The following is a 20,060-nucleotide window of genomic DNA, read 5'->3' as shown; positions in this document are numbered from 1 at the left end:
CTCTTTGATTAGTTTCCACCTGTCATTTGTTGTTCAGGTGCTTTCAAAAATAAGTTGACCTCCTCTTCTTTATGGCAGCCCCTCAAATCCTGGAATACTGCTATCATGACCATGATTAAAAACAAACAAACCAGGAGATCTGAGAGGATTTATTCTGCAGTGACCATGGTTCCTTTAAATATAAATATATTGAAAAGATATGCTGTAAAATCAGGTTGACACTATTGGCTGACATTTACACACTGAATAGTTTTTGAACAACTAATACTTTTTTGTTTTTAATTTGCTCAACCTGCTGTTTCTTAGCAATATAAAAAGAACGCAAATTTCCACAGAGGACCTGCAAAACAAGTAAAAAATTGATAGAAAAGTAAACATTAATGATTGAATTTCTATAAACCCATTGTGTCATTTTCAGGCAAACAGAGATGCTAGTGATAACATCTGTCACCTGCTGGAGAATAAATTAATGATAAGTGACAGTCTGTCAAATGTTTGATTTTGGTTCAATTATAACTGGAAAGCAAATTATTATCATGTAAAGTAGAAACAAGGGAGGAAGGGATGGGCAGTAGGTCAATACCAGGGGTGGGATGCAAATATATTTTACTGCTGGTTCCATGGGGGTGGCTAGGTGGGTATGACCATGTGACTGGGTGGGCGTGGCTTCTTTTTGTGCAGCACTCCCCCCCTCCCCCCGCACTCCATTTTTTGGCCTCCTGGGCATCAGGAAAGCCTCCTGGGGGGGGGGCATTTTTTGCTCCCAGGAGGCTTCTCTGAATCCCAGGAAGACAAAAAATGGAGCGCAGGGGGGCTGTGCAGCACACCCACACCCACATCACTTTTTGCCTCCTGGACCTCAGGGAAGCCACCTGGGTGAAGCAGTAAGACAGCAAGGGGGATCCCGGCATAGCTGATCATTGGAACAGCTGATAGTCAGGAGGAAAAAAGAAAGAAATATTGGTTCAGCCAAACCAGTACCTGAATGGTAGCATTTTTTTACTACCAGTTCACCCGAACCAGGCCAAATAGGTAGAATCCCACCACTGGTCAATACCTGCAAGGACTTGACCATGAAACTTGTTTTGAATTTTATGAAGCACTAGATAAATTTTGCAGAGATAAGATTAGCTATCTCTTAGCATTATCTAAGAGATAGCTACTGGATGCTGCCTCTAAAAGGTTGAGTTGAATTATCATGCTTAGTATCTTTTGTTAGAACTGACCTCCATATACTGTCTACTTTCAATTGAATACTGAGTTTCTTTATAGGACGACCTGCAGTGACACTCTGGTTTCTTATTTTTGTTGAAGAATATGTCTTTTGCATTCAACTAATTTATGTACAGACACACAAGTACAAACATACACAATAGCATTTTAAGCAAAGGCTCAGGAAGGGACTTTTGCCCTTGGAAATGCTGTGATGCCTTCTTTTCAAATGGTTTTCTTTTGTTTTACAGGTGTAGCTTTTCTGCCTGCTAGTATATCTTATTTAATTGGGACCAATCTCTTTGGGATACTGGCGAATAAAATGGGGCGGTAAGTAGAGAAGTTCAAAAGATTTTTGAATGTTGAAGAATTGTGAAATCTTGTTGCATCTGTGATGGTGTTGTCATGGAGAAAGGAGTGATTTTTGGGAGTGCTTCCTTTGTGATGTTCAGGAGAAAAACAACAACCAGGATTTATCCTAACCTCTGTCTGTCTGTCCTTCCATCCCTCCATCCCTCCATCCATCCCTCTATCTATCTATCATCTATCTATCTGTCATCTCCATTCCTCCATACCTAACCCCATCTATACTTATCTATCCATTCATTCCTTATTCATCTATCCTGCATTCTTTAGCTTGCCTGCAGTAAAAGATCTACGTACCTACCTACCTATTGGTTAAATTTCCACAGATATTTATTGCAGGTATTTTAGGACAGTTCTGACAGGGGAATCTATTGTTGATTTCTGCAAAGAAAGGTATCCCAGTATTGATGGTTTTATTGAATTTGCAAGATGAATCTTTCAAACAGCCTTCAAAACTTTTGATATTGTTTCTTCATTGCTTTTCTTGGCAGCTGGCTGTGTTCATTGATTGGGATGATGGTCATAGGAGTCAGCCTCCTCTGTGTGAGTATGACAACACATTGCATAACCCAAAAATGAAGAAACCAAGCAAAAAGTCTTAATTCTAGCTTAATATCTGCCAACATTGTTGCAGATAGCACAGGAGTTTCAAAGAGGATATGGAGGTGGCAGCCTGCATCCTAACAGAATTTTATAAGAAAAGACATATACTAATAAACAATGACAAAACATGGGGAAATTTAAAAGTGAAGGAAAAAAATTCCTTCCAATCTTCTACCAATTTTTGTGTGATTTTCCCATCCTATGCCACCATTTTCTTCTATGGTCCTTCATGGTTCTAGTCTAGTAAACTCCTTCAAATTAACTAGAATCTGACCTGGTTAGGACATAAACCGAGCTAAGCAATGGTGTTTTATTCTGCAAATCTTATGCAAATCTACTCATTATAGTTTAGAAACCATGATTTATTGTGTATTCTAATTAGTTTTATTAAACCATGAGTAAACAAATCTTAGCATATCTTGGCGTGATATGCTAGGAGATCCAAAAGACTGATAGAAAAATATACTTTGAGGGTTTTCTAAAAGGTTTTAAAGGTTGGAGCTGACTTCAACCCATTATGTCTAATGATTGAATGTTGCATATTCAATATTTCTACTGCCTTATGTCAATGGGTTCCAACTGATGAATTCAACCAATCAAGCACGGTTGAGACAATCCAAACTCTTAAGGCAACTTTATTGACTACATCATTTCTGCACAGACTGAAAGCAAAACCAGCTCTACTTTATTCCCACAGTTTTAGCATAGTTAAATAATAGTTTCTCCCATACCCACCATTAGTGCAGGTCACATTGTCCAATTAGGTCTAGGTATTGTTAAGGAAACCTGTCCAGGTCCTTGCCGACCATCTGGTTAGATGACCTTGGTTCCCATGGGACAATTTCTTGTTGTCACTGGGAACTGGCCTTCCAATCCTAGTCTTCCTTCCCCCCTGGTTCTGTGGCAAGCTGAGAAGTGAAAATGGCTGCAACAGCATAATCACATGTTGAATTTGACAGTTGGACCCCCCTAGCATGTGGAGGGTACCTGGAAAATAGTAAATACATATAACATATCCCATTGTTAAGCCTGGATTCCCCAACGGGTGTTAAGGAAAACAAACTAAACAGAATGTACAGCGAAGTCAGATAGGAAGACAGGTAAATGTGTGAGATAAGTTTTCTAGTTAACACGCAGTAAAAATACAGATACGCTTGTGCTATCAAAAATATAGTTTATTCCATTTAAGAATTATAGCATAGTCAAAATAAACGGTCCATTAGTCATATATCAATTTCATTCAAGTCTTGTCGGGGATACTCTATTTGCAAAGTCCGTGTTGAATAGCCAATGTCAGTTCACTTACAATAAATCAGTCCAATCTTTATCTTCTCTCGTTGAGAAAAATCAACACTCCTTATTCTCTCCCCGTTTCAGCAAGAACGCAGTCATCAATCCATCAAGTAATCTTCAAGCCAGAGAGAGCGAGCTGCAATTGCCTCGCTTCTTATATAGTGCTTTTACAACCACACCCTTAATTACATTCTTGCAATTAAAGTTACACACACTTTAACTAACAAACCATGATACCTTATTTATTATTTTTACCCAAACCAGTTAGGGTAAACAATGTTATCCCATATATGTATGGGATAACCCCACTAGGAAGAGCCCCCAGGTTTTGGGGGATACTTTTCACGGAATCTCCTTATGAACTGGTCCACCTTCATATTCTGAGCTTTAACCCACCATGCTTCTGACATTGGGTAACCCTTCCATTGTACTAAGTACTGGAGGTTTCCCTTATATAGCCTGGAATCCAAAATTAATCTAACTTCATAATGCTTCTCGCTCCCCAGTATGATGAGATCTGGAGCCTCTTTCATCACTGACCTTAGCATGGATAGGGTATTCTGGCACAAATTCTACCCACATTGCTACCTTAAAAGGGGTAAGTCCCCTACTACTATGCAAGGCATTATTGTAGGCCACTTCAGCAAATAGCAGGATTTCTGCCCAGTTAGATTGCTGATAGTTGACATAGCAATTCAGGAATTGTTCCACCATTGTATTAGTATGTTCCACAGCCCCGTTTGTGCTCAGATAAAAAGCCAAGCTAAGCCCCTAGGATGACCCTATCAGTTTGATGAATTTCCTCCAAAATTTGGCTGTGAATTGACCCCCTAGTCCAAGACAATTTGATTTGGCACCCTATGTAGTAAAAAATGCTACCAGTTCAGCTGAACCAGTATTTCCAATGATCAGCTATGCCATGTGATTTAGTTTAGCTAGAAAGCAGGAAATCGTTGGATTTCTTGCTTTCTAGCTAATCTAAATTGGGCATGACAGCTGATCCTCCCCTCGCTGTAATACTTACCTCTGAAGGCTTCAAAATGCTTCTTTTTTCAGTACCCAGGAGACTTCCCTGAGACCCAGTAGGCCAAAAACAGGGTGCAGGAGGGTGCTGTGTGGCCCCGCCATGCCCCATTTTTGCTCCCACTAGGCCAAAAACAGGGTGCTGTGAAAGAAAAAAAGTCACATGACCACATAGCCACACCCACTAAGTCACATGCCCACCTGGTCATGCCCACCTAGCCACACCCATCTATCCACACCCACAGAACAGATAGTAAAAAATTTGAATCCCACCACTGCAGTAGATATGCTGCATAAATATCTTAGCCAATTTATGGGCTGATGGGAGGTTTGGACAAGCTATGAAATGCCACTCGCCAATGAGCCATCCACTTGCTCAAAATTCATAAGGTGGTGTACCTTCTCATTCATAACCCCAACTTCAGCACTGGCTGCAAGCTGATTAAGCATCGGATGCACCCTGAATCTATGAGCGCTTTCACCTCTCCCTGGATTCCTAATTTGGGCGCTAAGATTCTCATGGGGACTGACAAGGGATGATGGTTCCACTTACCTTCGGATCATCCTCCCCCTTCATTGTCGCTCTCATAGAGGTTAAGCTGCTGCTCTTCCTCACTCAGAGTTTCCTCACCTTCGCTGCTAGGGGAAGTGACCTCCATGACCTGGTGTGATTTTTTCTCATCCCTTCTTTTGGGGTTTCTTCCACTAGGGCAGGGCTGGGGCCCAGTACCAGGCACACAGCCGCTCAGTGTTCTTCCTGGCCACATTGGAAGGACAAGCTGGATTTGTGCCTTGGGGCCTCCAGGGGGGCTGGTATTGATGCGGGCAATGGTCTCCTTCCCAATGGGCATCTCTCCTAACTCTTTTTTTGGCCAACTTTCACGCCCCCATGCCTCTTGTATTCCTTTATATTGAGCTCCACCACTGTCGCCAGTCAATACCAGTCACAGATCCAGTTGGGTATTCCCCAGGGCAAGCAGGTGTGGAACAGCTCCTCATTCAAGCCATTTCTAAAATGGTAGACCAACAGCTTCTCCAGCCAGTGCCTCAGTTTCCCTGCAAATTCTCCAGAACTCATGAATGTACCCCATTACCATCTGACTGGTAACGAACAGGGGTGGGCCCACCACCCACCACCCACCAATCCATGCCCACAGAACTGGTAGTATTTTTTTTTTAATCCCACCACTATTCTGTGCGCACCCTGTACTTACCTGCATCCAAAATGGGCCACATGGGGATTCCTGGGAGGGGCGGGGGAGGGTAGGCATGGCCAGCCAGGAGTGGGATTTGGGGGTTCTGCAAACTGTACAGAATCTTAGCTAGAGGATCTCCCAAACCCCTGCGAACCCCCAGCAACCCATCCCTGGTAATGGATGGTTTGCATCTCCTATTCTGGTCACTGGACTTGGGTGTCATCTTCAAATCTGGCTCTGAGCTCCATCAGAAAAGCATCAGCATTCCCTAATTCTGGTGCCCCTTTGTCATGGTACTCCTTCACCCAATCTGCTGCATCCCCCTCAAGGTTAGCGAAAATGGTGTCTACCTTTGTTACCTTGTTGGGTTAAGCCAGAATGTATTGGTCTAGGTGTGCTCACAACTGGTTTAGGAAGAAAGTTAGTTTCTCTGGGCTTCCGTCAAATGTAGTCTTCATTGCCAGAGGATCCATGGGTTGGGGAGTAAGTACCCCAGTGTCCTGGCATCCAGCCATATCCAGGAGGGTAGGGCCAGGGTTGATTGTCAGCCACCACCAGCTGGGGTGGTAGCCAACCAGCAGCACTGGCAGGTGGGATGACGGCTCAGCATGGTCTCATGGCTCCTCATCCTGTGCCACGATCGGGTGGAGGCATGGCCCCTCACTGATGGTAGCCAATGGACTTGGCCCCAGACATAGTGGGGGTGATGGAGCTGGCAGGGCGACTACTTCAGCAAGTGGCACCATCCTCTGCCCCTGTTCCACCCCATGTACTTTCAGGCTGAGGAACTTTTCCCTCAGCTGCTCCATCGAGGGGCTGTGGCGGGCTGCCAGGTATCTCCATTTGCCCAATTCCTCCCATTTCACTGCCCTCTTCACTCTCCACCTTAGTGCTTGAATGAATGATATTCTAGGGGAAATCAATGGGTACTTGGCTTTGCCTGCCTTCGGTACCCTCCTCCGCCAGAATTCTTCCTCTACCTGGTACAGTTCCCCAGTTGCTGTGTTATTTAACCCTCTCCACTCGGGCTTCTGGATGGGTCGCCATTGCCTGGGTTCCAAAATCTGCCTGGGCCACCACTGGGACTTCCTTCACCACTGACTCTCCTTTGTGCTCCATCTCTCTGATCTTCCCTTTGCAGCTCTTCCAAAGGTGACTGGAGCTCAGGATCCCAAATGTTGGTTTGTTAGTTGGATTTTGGCAGAGCTGGGTTAATGTCAAGGATCTGACTGATGAACCCAAGCAAGCACTGTTGAGACGATCTAATTTCTTAATGCAAAACTTTATTGACTACATCATTTCGGCACAGATTGAAAGCAATATCAGCTCTACTTCATTCCTGTAGTTTTAGCATAGTTAAAGAGTTTTCCCCCTCCCATCTTGTTGTCACCTGGAACTGGCAACTACAGTTCCTGGAACTGGCATTTCAAACCTAGTTTTCCCTCCCCGCTTCTGTGGCAAGCTGAGAAGTGAAATTGGCTGCAACAGCATAATCACTCTTTGAACTTGACACCTTAAGTTTTCATCAAAAATAAGAGTTATGACTTCTGAGCTTTAATCCATCCTTTCTCTTATGCACCCTAGATTCCCCTGGCTCATAATATCTATGGACTTATTGGACCTAATAGTGGACTTGGTTTTGCCCTTGGTAAGATTTTCAAAGACTTGGTAACCTGTGACTAACCAATTCAGGACAATTATCTTCAGTTAATTTTACTAGGTACAGATGGAACTGAATTGTTGTAGAAAATGAAGTGAAACTTTCCTGCAGTCAAGCCCAGCTGAGCGATTTTATGGCCACACTAATTCTTGGCAAAAGATCTTACTCTGGGGGTGGGGAAGAGCCACTATTCTGAGGTTCAAAACTGAAGGGAATACAATGTATATTTCAGACTGTTCATGATGGCTATTTCATTCCACATTTAGGGAATGCAAGCATATTTTGGAAGCATCATGACTTGTTCATGAAACATGAATGGGGGATGAAATGCTATTTCTTATTAGATCTTTTTGTTTTATTTTGTGGACAGGCATGGTGGATTCATCAATGATGCCTATCATGGGATACTTGGTGGATCTTCGCCATACTTCTGTTTATGGCAGCATCTATGCCATTGCTGATGTGGCTTTCTGTCTGGGCTTTGCTATTGGTATGGACTAAAATGCATTATAATGAATTACATAAATTACCTTTTTGTTGCATCTATACATTGGCAATTCCTAGGAAACTAATTGACTAATTGTTTTTTTTACAAAAATAAGCTTTTTCTAACATGTACCTGACAGAAAAAGAACGAAAACAAAAACCAGATGTAGTTGTAGTTCAAGGAGACTCATTCCAATCAATATAGAATGTTATCATAGATAACATTTTAAAATGGATTTCAATCAGTCTATGCATGCATCATTAAGTCTGGATCTAAATGGAGAGAACGTGGGGTGGGTGGGATGGATGTTTAGTTTGTTAGAAGTAAGTTTGTAAGTTTTGAATTGATAAGATGTAATTTGCTGGAAGGCAGAGATGTGGCAATTATAATCAATTATTTACTGTGTTTGTTACATCCTGACATTCATATAGGAACGGAAAGTGCTCTCTTTCCTTCAATTTCCCCACACAAAAGTAGGCTGGGCAGAGGGAGTGATTGGCCCAAAGTCACTCATGTTGATCCCATGACTGCATCTGGTCTCCTCATGCTTAGTTCATCGTCTCTCTGTGAGAAGAACAGAAATGGAAGGGCAGAATCTTTACCAGCTGTTTGAAATATATGTGTTCCTAAAGAAGATCTGTACTTCAGCACTTTTACAGCTCTCCCCAAATTGCTGATTCTTCTGGGCACATAGATGCTGTCGCTTGATTGTGGCATTAATTTTTTTAAGATTGGCGATTCTTTTCTCAGAAAGAAGCCTGAGTCCTAAATCCACTCTTAGTGTTTTTAAAACCAAATTTTCTCACCTTTTAATTTTTTGCCACAAAGCAAGCCAATGTAATACTGCTTGAAAACTATGCTGCGTTACAGAGAAACACATTTTAAAAGCAAAGAATCGCTGCACAGTCTTCCTCCACCTCCTTCATTGACTAAACTAAGGATAGTTCTTTACAGTCAGAATAATGTATTGTTTTTGACAGGTCCCTCTACAGGCGGTGCTCTCATACGAGCTATTGGCTTCCCTTGGCTCATGGCCATCATTGCAGGGATCAACCTCGCATATGCGCCTCTGTGTTGGTTTCTACGAAACCCCCCAGCCAAAGAGGAGAAGACTGTGAGTTTGGACAAAAATGGGGGTGGGGTGGATTTCTGGTGGTTGAACCCCAAGGGGAATAAAGAATAAATATCCAAAGGACAGTATTATTTATTATTAATTAATTATTTTTAATTATTAGATACTTAACTAAATATCTCTTTATTTAAAATTGATATTAGACCCATCCCAAGAATGGTCATAGAACAATCTAGCCAAGTTTAGTTCTTTATTTGCTTATATCATATAGAGAGATTCTCAACCTTTACCACTCTCGTCACAAAGGATGCACCGTTAGAAATTCTTAGGAATAGTTGTCCTAAATCTCTTCCTCTTTCCCCGATCCAGCTCTGGGCTGTGTTGTGCCTTATCCTGTCCACTATTCTCCTCAAAATGTGCTCTCTCCATCCTAGGAAACTGCCACATCACTATAGTCCTTCACGCAATCCCCTTTTGTAAACACAATCCCTCACACTTGGTTTTGCTTTTCCATTTGCAAAATACATCGCAAATGATGACAAACCTTGAATGATAATTAGTTTTTTTCTGTGGTTTTTATTTTCTGCCTCACATTTTGTTTTTTCTTTCTTTTTTGAGCTGGCTGGTGACTGTCCTAAAGCAAGAGCCTGAAGTTCAACTTTTTCTCAAATTGTTCTTCAATCCCCTTATGGGAGGGAGGGAAGGAGGGCTGAGGAAATATGTGATCTTAGATACCATAACAGATCGCTTGAAGAACAAATTCTGGATTGATATCACCGGGTGTAACAATGATGCTCATGCTGGTCTTTTGCTTCCCTTCTCGTCTCCTCTCTCAGGCAATTCTAAGCCATGAGTGTTCCATGCAATCCAGAAGTTCCATCACTCAAAAGACCCTTCAAGAGTTTCCACTCACAGACAACACCGATGAAGAAATCGAGACTGATTTCTAAAAAGAGGGATCCACTTTTCCCTTTCTTTCTCTCTTCTAAATCCTCTATATCCTGTATTTTTCCCTGGCAAAGTCCATTGCTGCAACTTATGGAATGACCATATAAAAAAAAACCTCTGAGACACCTCTAGGGAGTTATTTACAGTTCTTAGAGGAAGGCCTACTGTACTGTAAACCTTTCTTCCCTCATCTCAGAACAATATTTGACAGAATAACTTTTTCTTAACACGGTTAGCTGCTTCGCTGCTTTTAACATGGGTTTGCACAACTCTCCATATGATTATTGGCACTATAGTAAAATACGCATTGCAAAAAGAGAAAATTGCCCTTACGTTGAGCTCAGCTCTTACATGTCCTTGGAATTTTCTCAGCAACAGTCTGAGATACATTTGTCCACTTCCAAATCAATTCTGTAGCCCAACCCAGCTCCAAACATATATTGGTAGAGTGACACCTGTTATAGTTTGTCATGATCTCTTATGAAAACAAATGGCTCATGATGTCATTGTGCGAAATATTGGAAGTGCAAAGTCTGACATTTTTGACCCTCTCTCCTTACAGATGCCCATGTGTAAATGACACTGGAAGAATACTTGAATGTTAGAGGCAGCATTTCTCTCATTCTCAAACATTTTATGTTACACAGATTTTGTGATATTTTGGGTAATCCTAATAAAGATATTTCTTAGTTATGTTTCCCTTCCTACCTTTGTTATTTTTTATTTTTTTTTACAGAATATGGTATATTCTATAAACGCATGCTTAGGCCCTCTTGTGGATGAATTGATCAGTGCAGGCTCATCAAATCTATGTATGAGCTATTTGGTGAGCTAACTTTTAATAAGCTTAAAATGTGAATGCTCATCAAGTTGATGGAAAACAAAGAAGATATACTCAGACGTATTCTCGTGCATTAATTTCTTTGGTCTGCTTGCATGTGGAGCAGGGAGGGAAAGAACCATTATACTGTTTGTTCCTGAAATTAAAAAAATACGTAATAAAATGAGAGGGCGGAGCTGGTGTCACAACGATATGGCATGCGATCTTGGAGGTCTGAGATCGCTGCCAATATCTTTGCTCCTGGACGATCCTATCGGATCTAAACCGTCCCGAAGAGATGGTGAAAGTGAAGAGCGCATCCTGTCGATCCCAGGACCGCAAAGTCCCTGGTAGATCCAGGAGAAGCTCTTCTTGCCAGCGGCAAAGAGGCAGCCATTAAAGCTGCTGAAGTTGGGACAGCTCCAAAACGGAAGAGAACAGAAAGAGAGAGTGTGCCGGTTTGGTGAGAACTTTTTCTTTATTCTAAGATCTGAAAGGACACCCTAAGGAAAAGAAAGAATCTGTAAAAGTTTTGACAGAAGTGATTAAGCAGCGATTTTAAACAGGAATGTCAAAGTAATGTTTTTTTTCTCATTGCTGGATTTTCTATACATGATCTTATATTTTGAAACTGGACTGGTTTTTTCTTTTTCATCTATTTTTTTTCTCCTTTTTGATTTTGTAACTATTTTAGGCTAGAGACTCCCATTTAGTTATTTCTTTTTTAAAAATATCTTTTTCTTTTTTTTAAATTAATTCTTATTGCATTTTGCTTGGAAAAAGAGGGGGAAAGTGAAAGCAAAGAAACTTTGTAACACTGCCAACTAGAGGCTTGGAAATATTCTATTTCTCTTGTGACCAGACAAAGCTGAGAAAGAACTGAGACTTTTTTTTCAAGGACATTGCTATTCGATAAGATAGAGGAAAGAGCATGGGAGAGTATTATTGCAGGTGCTCTTCGGGTTCCTATCAACAGCTGGAGTCTGGTGCTGAAGGTTATAGAAAAAGAAAAGGTGATAAGTTTCTGGAGAAGAGTGTTATAACTCTATTCACTGGATGCAATACTGTTGAAGACCATTACAACATATTTTTACTTGAAGTCAAAAGAGTCATCAAACTATATGTACCAACAACAACTCCCAAAACAAAACAAAAAAGCAGATTACCCATAACAATAAGAAAACTTCAATCCAAAAAGAGATCACTCTGGCGGAAAAACAAATCTGGTCACGTTGCCAATTTCAAAAGCCGATACAAAAATTTATGCCACCAGATAAAGACCGAATGCACCAATTATCATATTAAACAAGAGGAAAACCTTCTAAGCACCAATTCCACCCGTGCTTTTTACAATTTTGTAAACAACAAACTAAAAGACTCAAGGTCCATCCCACCCTTGATAGGACCTGATGGTAAAGACTGCAACGACGACACCATTAAAGCCAACATCTTTAACACATTCTTCGGCTCAGTATTTGTAAACAGCAATGGATCATGCCCAGTATTTCCTAGCCGTACCACAGATAACAACAATGATCTAATACATATCGATTTTACAGAAGACAATGTTGAAAAAGCACTACGCAATCTAAAACCATCTCTATCTATTGGACCGGATGGAATATGTGCCTACTTCTTAAAAAAGCTATCCACTGCCATAGCCAAACCTCTAAGCATAATCTTTGAAAAATCTTTCAGGACCAGCTCCTTGCCTAACCTATGGTCACAAGCCACAGTCATCCCCATCTTCAAAAGGGAGACCCAAGCCTAGTTGAAAATTACAGACCAATCTCCTTATGCTGCGTCACCTGTAAAGTCATGGAATCAATTATTAACCAATCCATCATCCTCCACTTAGAGACAAATAACCTACTCTCCAATAAACAATTTGGTTTCAGAAAAAAAACTATCCTGTAATCTGCAACTCTTACACTGCAAAAACATATGGACGACACAACTCGACCAGGGCAAAGCAATAGACGCAATCTACATAGACTTCTGTAAAGCCTTTGATTCAGTGGTACACGACAAACTACTCCTAAAAATAAAATCTCTGGACAACTGAATAACTGGATAGAAGCATTCCTGTCAAACAGACAACAAATGGTCAAAATTGGGAGCGTCCTATCAAATTCTGTACCTGTCAATAGTGGTGTCCCCCAAGGCAGTGTGCTAGGACCAACTCTCTTCATACTCTACATAAATGACCTCTGTGATCATATTAAGAGCAATTGCGTTCTTTTCGCTGATGATGTAAAGCTGTTCAATACCACAGACAATACTGCTACCCTACAAAAAGATCTTGACTATGTATCAGAATAGTCAAACAAATGGCAACTTCAAATCTCAACAAATAAATGCTCTGTCTTACATATTGGCAAAAAAAATCAGAAAATAAAATACAAGCTGAATAGTCAAGATCTTGTTGATGACCCAAGCTCTGTAAAGGACCTTGGAATACTCACCTCTAATGATCTAAGTGCTAGAGCCCACTGCAACTACATAGCCAAAAAGGCATTAAGAGTTGTTAACCTAATCCTACGTAGCTTTTTCTCTGGTAATATCACACTACTAACCAGAGCATACAAAACATTTGCTAGACCAATACTCGAATACAGTTCATCAGTCTGGAACCCACATTACGTATTTGATATTAGCACAATTGAGAAAGTCCAGAAATATTTCACAAGAAGAGTTCTCCACTCCTCTACTCGTTGTAGAATACCTTATGCCACCAGACTTGAAATTCTAGAACTAGAAAACCTTGAATTACGCCGTCTTCGGTCTGATTTAAGCATGGTATATAAAATCATACATTGCAATGTCCTACCTGTCAATGAATACTTCAGCTTCAACCATAACAACACAAGAGCACACAATAGATACAAACTCAAAGTTAACCGCACCAAACTTGATTGCAGGAAATACGACTTCAGCAATAGAGTGGTCAATGTCTGGAATACTCTACCCGACTCTGTAGTTTCTTCCCCAAACCCCAAAAACTTTAACCTTAGACTGTCTACTATTGACCTCACCCCTTTCCTAAGAGGCCTGTAGGGGGCGTGCATAAGTGCACCAACGTGCCTACCATCCCTGTCCTATTGTTTCTCTTATTCTTCTTTTATTTTTCTTATATGTACCCATTTCATGTATTCACAACTATGTATACACTTATACTTATTATCTTGTAAACAATTGGCAAATCAAATAAACAAACAAACAAGAGCCTTGGATAACTAAACAAAGTGCAGTGTTTTTTTTAATTTTTTCTAAGCTGTGCTACCCCTCCTCAACAGTTTACTTTTTGAAATAGCTATTTGGACTTTTAGTTCTTTGGAAGTTGTCTTTGCTTTTTTTATGCTTGTCTTTGGAAGTTAATTTTTTACATTTGTTTTTTATTTTAAAAGAAAAGTTTTAGTATTAATGATTCCCTCCCCTTTCTTTTTTTTTCTTTTTCTTTTTTTGATTTTCTGGTATTTTTGTTTTTCCATCTACCTCCAATACTGTTTTTTTCTTTCTTTTTATCTTCCTGGCTTTTTTTCTCTTTTTCTCTTATGCAGTCTTTTATATTTGAGACCTCTTAATTGGATTAAGGTGTTGAAGAACCTGAAGAATTTTTTCCTTTTTTTTTTTAGCTTTTTATTCTTCACTTTCCCATCTTTTTTAGGATTTTACAACTTTTTCTCCTTTGGCTGAAGCTTTGGAAATAATGGAAGAGAAAATGATGGATGGAATAGATGAGGTTTATCGAGTCTTCACAAGATACGCAATGAGAAATAGCCTACCAAGAGAAGTTCACATCAGATTTACAAAGAAAGCCATTAAAACGCAAATATTGCAAGTGGCAAGAGAGAAAACATTGAAATATAAAGATAAGGAGATTGTGGTTTTGAAACAAGTACCCAGAAGAGTGAGAGAAATGAGAAGAGAATACCGATTCTTGACCAAATTGCTACTTAAAAAAGAGGTGAATTATAGATGGCTGATTCCAGAAGGTTTAATGTTCACATGGCAAGAACAGATACAGAATTGATTCAATTGAGAAAGCTGAATCATTTTATACAGAATTTTTCAGAGGGAAAGCGGAAGAGGCAGAAAAAGAAATTTCACCAATTGAATTCCAAGAGGACTGCCAAATGACGACTGAAAAAGAGGAAGGTGCAGTCAAGGAGGAAGGAGGAAGCCAAAGGTCAACGTGAACAAAGATCCACGAGAGCTGCCAATCCTAATTATAAAATATAACCATGGAAGAGAAAAAATTGATTACAATTAATATAAATGGACTTAATTCAGCCATTAAAAGAAGGAAAACTTTCCATAAATTAGAGAAATTAAAATTTGATATAATCTGCCTACAAGAAGTACATATTAAAAAGCAATGTGAACAATTGTTGATACAGCCAAAACTAGGGAAAATATTTACCTCCTTGACACAATGCAAGAAAAGAGGAGTGGTTTTAAATATTAAAGAGACTATTCCAGCGAAATTGATTTATACTGATGACGACGGAAGAATACTAAAGGTGGAAATAATGGATAATAAAACACTCCTGATTGCAATCTATGCCCTGAATGATAAACAAGAAGAATTTTAGAAAAAATTACATAGCAAAATAATTGAACTGGACTATGCCAATATAGTTATGATGGGAGATTTTAATGGAATTGTAGACAACAAACTGGACTATACAGCACAGAAAACAATAAACCAAAACAGAAAGACTCTCCCTAAATCTTTTTTTAATATGGTAGATGAAATAAACTTAAAAGATACATGGAGAGAAAGAAATGCTAAAACTAAACAATATACCTTCTACTCAAATAGACACTTATCATGGTCCAGAATAGATATGATATGGATGTCAGCAGAATTGTTAACTAATATCCAAGAAATAAATATTGAAACAAGTACTTGGGCAGATCACAATCCAATGACAATTAAATGGAAAGGACAAAGAAGAAGATCTAGATGGACACTAAATAATACTATTTTAAAGGAAAAAGACTTCACACAGTGGATGGAGAAAGAACTGGCTTTTTTCTTTAGAGAAAACAAAAAAGAAGATACATCAATCCAGAATGTATGGGATACAATGAAGGCATATTCCAGAGGCTTGATAATAGACTATACAAGGAAAAGAAATACCATGAAAAGATTAGCCTCTAAGGCATTAGAGGATGAGTATAAAGGACTTGAAAAAGAGCTACAGAAAATGCCACAGAAAAAGGACATTAAGTTAAAAATGGATATAACTAAACATAAAATGGGTCTAATAGAAAAAGAAGAATTAGCACAGAAAATTAGAGGTGCTAAACAGAATTACTTTGAAGATGCAAATAAACCAGGTAGATGGTTAGCATATAAATTGAGAGAGGAGAAAGAATCAAGGAAAATATTGCAACTAATAGATGACCAAGGCCAAGTTTGCTATGGTAGTAAAGAGAAGAAGGAAATCATTCGAGACTATTATGGGAAATATGGATTTCCCATATTCCCAAGAGAATATTGATGTGGAAAGAGTCAAACAGTACCTACAGAATGGTAAGTTACCCCAGATACCTAAAGAGATTGAAACAATGTTAGAAAGCAATATAACGATGATGGAGTTAACTGAAGCACTCAAGAAGCAAAATAATGGAAAGGCACCAGGCCCAGATGGACTTCCGGCAGAATTTTACAAAACATTTCAAGAATCGTTGAATCTTCCATTGCTAGAAGTTATGAATGAAGTTATGTTAAAGAAGAGGATACCTAATTCATGGTCAGAAGCTTATATTACACTTGTTCCAAAAGAGGAGGCTGATCCATTACAAATCAAGAACTATAGACCTATCTCCCTACTAAATGCAGATTATATTTTTTTTGCTTCAATATTGGCAGAAAGACGTAAAAAATACTTAAATAATTTTATTCATCTTGATCAAAATGGATTTCTGCCAAAGAGACAAATTAAAGACAATATGAGAGTAATTTTGGACACTTTGGAATATTACGAGGCACATCCTGAAAAACAGATGGCTTTGCTATTTCTAGATGCACAGAAGCATTTGATAATGTGAATTGGCAATTCATGTTGTTACTGCTGGAACAGATGGGCTTTGCTAGAAAATTTATTCAAGCAATAGAAGCTATATATCATAAGCAAATGGCAAAGGTAATGATAGAGGGAGAACTGACAGACTCTATTGATATAAGAAAAGGAACAAGACAAGGGTGCCCACTGTCACCTCTGTTGTTTGTGTTAACTTTGGAAGTGCTAAATAGAAATATTAGAGATGAAAAGAATATAAAAGGGATGAAAATTAAAAAGGAAGAATTTAAGTTGCAAGCATTTGCAGATGATCTGGTTTTTATTCTAGAAGACCCACTAGAAACAGCATCAAAACTGATAGAAAAGATAGAGACCTATGGAAAGGCGGCTGGTTTGAAAATAAATAAAGATAAGACAAAGATCTTGACAAAGAATATGCTATCAAGACAAAAGGAAGAACTGGCAGACCTATTGAAAATTCAGGTCACGAATAAGATCAAGTGGGGATATACTTGACAGCAAGATGCAGTACACTAAAAGAAAATAATTATATCAAACTTAAACAGCAGATAGTGCTAGATTTGGCAAAATGGGAAAATTTACAACTGTCATTAATAGGGAGAATATCAACAATCAAGATGAATATATTACCCAGAATTTTATATTTGTTTCAAACAATTCCAATTAGGCTTGGAAAAGACTATTTTGAAGATTTAAATAAAATTGTGTTGAAATTTATATGGCAAGGTAAGAAAGCGAGAATAAAGTTAAAACTTTTGCAAGATGCTAGAATAAGAGGAGGATTTGGTTTGCCTAATTGGGAGTTGTATTACCAAGCTACAAATTTGATGTGGGTTAAGAAATGGATAACATTAAGAAATACTAGATTGTTGACATTAGAAGGACATGATCTGTTGTTGGGGTGGCATGCTTTTCTATGGTATAAAGGAACTAAAACACAGAGGTACTTTAGAAGACATTATATACGGGAGTCTCTGTGGTTAAACTGGGAGAAGATTAAAAGACAATGTTATTTGAAAATTCCAGTCTGGCTATCGACTATTGAAGCATTTTCTTATCCTATAAGATACAAAAAGGAACAAACAGTTAGATATGGTGAAATATTGAATGAAAAGGGTGAACTTAAATCTATACAAAAACTAGAGGAACAAGGTATAAAGATGAATTGGTTTTCATATGCGCAAATACATTCAAGGTATGATAAAGATTTTAAAATAGAAGGTTTCTATGATAAACTGACTGATTTAGATAAGATTTTGACAGGTAGTGATGAAAAGGTGATTAAAAACTTGTATGGATATTTATTAGAAATTAAACTAAAAGAAGAACAAGTTAAAGAAACTATGATTGCTTGGGGGAAGAATTTTGGATATGGGATTGATCTAGAGAAATGGCAAAAATTGTGGTCTCAAAATTATAAAATGACAATGTCAACAGCATATAAAGAAAATTTGTATAAGATGTTTTACAGGTGGCATTTCCCCCCGACAAGAATAGCAAGAATGTTCAAGAATAAATCTGAAAAATGTTGGAAATGTCATCAGACACCTGGCTCATATTACCATATGTGGTGGACTTGTGCGGATGCTAAAAAATACCGGACTAAAATCCACACATGGTTGGAAAAAATGACAAAAAAGCATATAGACTTGAAACCAGAGATATTTTTATTGGGAATTTTACCTGAAATATATAGTAAAGATTTGAAATACCTGATTGTAAATGTATTTGTAGAGTGGTAATTGCAGGAATGTTCCAATCTCGGATGGCAAACCTCAGATAAAGAATGTTTCCAAGCAAATACAACTCAAATAAACAAAGTCACTAATCTAAAGGAGGATGAGAGAGAGGAAGTAAACATATGTTAGACTTTAACTAGAGATAATTAATTGCATGGATTACTGTGCTAAACAGTAATGAAAGTTAAGCAGTAACCAAAGTTAACCAGTGATGGAGGATAACTAAAAATGTGTATAAATGCAAGACTAGACTCCAATAAAGATCATCATGATTCAGTTGTTCATGATCAAACAACTTGACTGCCTCGTCATTACAACATGTATTAACAGTGGCTAGAATTGTATTTGCTAAAAACTGGAAAAATGAGAAAATACCATCACAGGAGGAAATTATTAAGAAAATATTGGAATGTGCTGAAATGAGCAGATTGACATTTGAAATTAGAGGACAGGATGATAAACAATTTTATAAAGTTTGGGATCTATTCTATCAATGGTTAGACAATAAAGTATAGTAACGAAAAATGTAGACTTTTAGAAAATACTAAATATATAAAGATGTATTCTTTTCTTATTATATCTACAAAATGTTTTTAGGATAGATTTGGGGTGATAATATGAATTGTCACAAAACAAATTAAGTAAAACATGATTATTTTCCAAAGCATGAATGAATAAAAGTATAGTCAAATGATTGATTAATAATAATACCAATATTGGATTGAAAATATGAGATCATATACAATCTAATTGTAATTGAAGACTACGAAATGGAAGCACAAAACAATTTGTAAACCAACCGGCACACTGTATGTACATATATGGAAGATGGCCTAATGTTTTTATGTTTTGTTTGTTTATCTTTGTTTTAAAAACCAATAAAAAATTTATTTAAAAAAATACGTAACAAAATATGCTCAAACCTGTTGCCTTATGGTTCCTTTATCAATTTGAGAAGTGGAGCAGCAGTAGGATTACAAGAGATCTGAACAAGTAAAAGAGGATGCAGATGATTAGAAAAGAGGAGAAATTGGAGAAAGGAAGATGCTGAAACTCTTAACTTTCTTGGCCTCTGTAGCAAAAATTATGGTGAAAAGCTGCCCTCAAACTCTGGCAGATAGAGTACTGTTGGAAGAAATGTCCATCTGGGTTCAATTCCAAGTGGGGAGAAATATACTGGAAATATGGAGGCTGCTTGGAAGGATGGTTTAATGGTGAAGCAGAACCACCAAGCACATGTGATCTGGGTAGCTGAACACATGGAGAAGATATATTTATATCCTAACTTAGGCCTTGCCTTCGAGCTTCCTGTTCCTGTTCAAGAAATGTATTCTATTGGTTGTTGTAGGGGTCATATGGAAATCCTAGAACTTTGTCTGAGATAAGTTTGATTGAACTGTGCTGGGTGATGTAATGTCCCCAGGTGGTTTTGCCATGTGGTTAGCTCTGCTGATAGATAATCCTATTATGTCCTGGAGGGTCATGTCTTAATCCCATCATCCTGGAACTGGAGGACTTATGTCTTGTAGATAGGCTGGTCCAGTCTTTCTCAATGAGCACCAAATATCTGATGGGGGCAGGGAGCTGC

At 38.5% G+C, this 20,060-nt stretch overlaps 1 protein-coding gene across 1 annotated transcript in view; it reads left to right on the top strand.

Annotated features, from left to right (window-relative positions):
• SLC18A1 (solute carrier family 18 member A1) overlaps positions 1 to 10,681 on the top strand; it is a 29,376-nt gene extending 18,695 nt beyond the window's left edge. Inside the window, exons 10-15 of the mRNA XM_026671356.2 lie at positions 1,464 to 1,542; positions 2,070 to 2,121; positions 7,278 to 7,341; positions 7,724 to 7,843; positions 8,821 to 8,954; positions 9,749 to 10,681. Of these exons, the coding sequence (XP_026527141.2) occupies positions 1,464 to 1,542; positions 2,070 to 2,121; positions 7,278 to 7,341; positions 7,724 to 7,843; positions 8,821 to 8,954; positions 9,749 to 9,862 (563 nt within the window). The 3' untranslated portion in view covers positions 9,863 to 10,681. The remainder of the gene's footprint in view (positions 1 to 1,463; positions 1,543 to 2,069; positions 2,122 to 7,277; positions 7,342 to 7,723; positions 7,844 to 8,820; positions 8,955 to 9,748) is intronic.
• The last annotated feature ends 9,379 nt before the right edge of the window (positions 10,682 to 20,060 follow it).

This window comes from Notechis scutatus, chromosome 7, assembly GCF_049901735.1.
Source record: "Notechis scutatus isolate UNSWTSFEM ecotype Mainland chromosome 7, rNotScu1.2, whole genome shotgun sequence".
NCBI lineage: Eukaryota > Metazoa > Chordata > Lepidosauria > Squamata > Elapidae > Notechis > Notechis scutatus.
The sequence above is the reverse complement of the archived record's forward strand: the minus strand, read 5'-3'. Positions and strand labels throughout refer to the sequence as shown.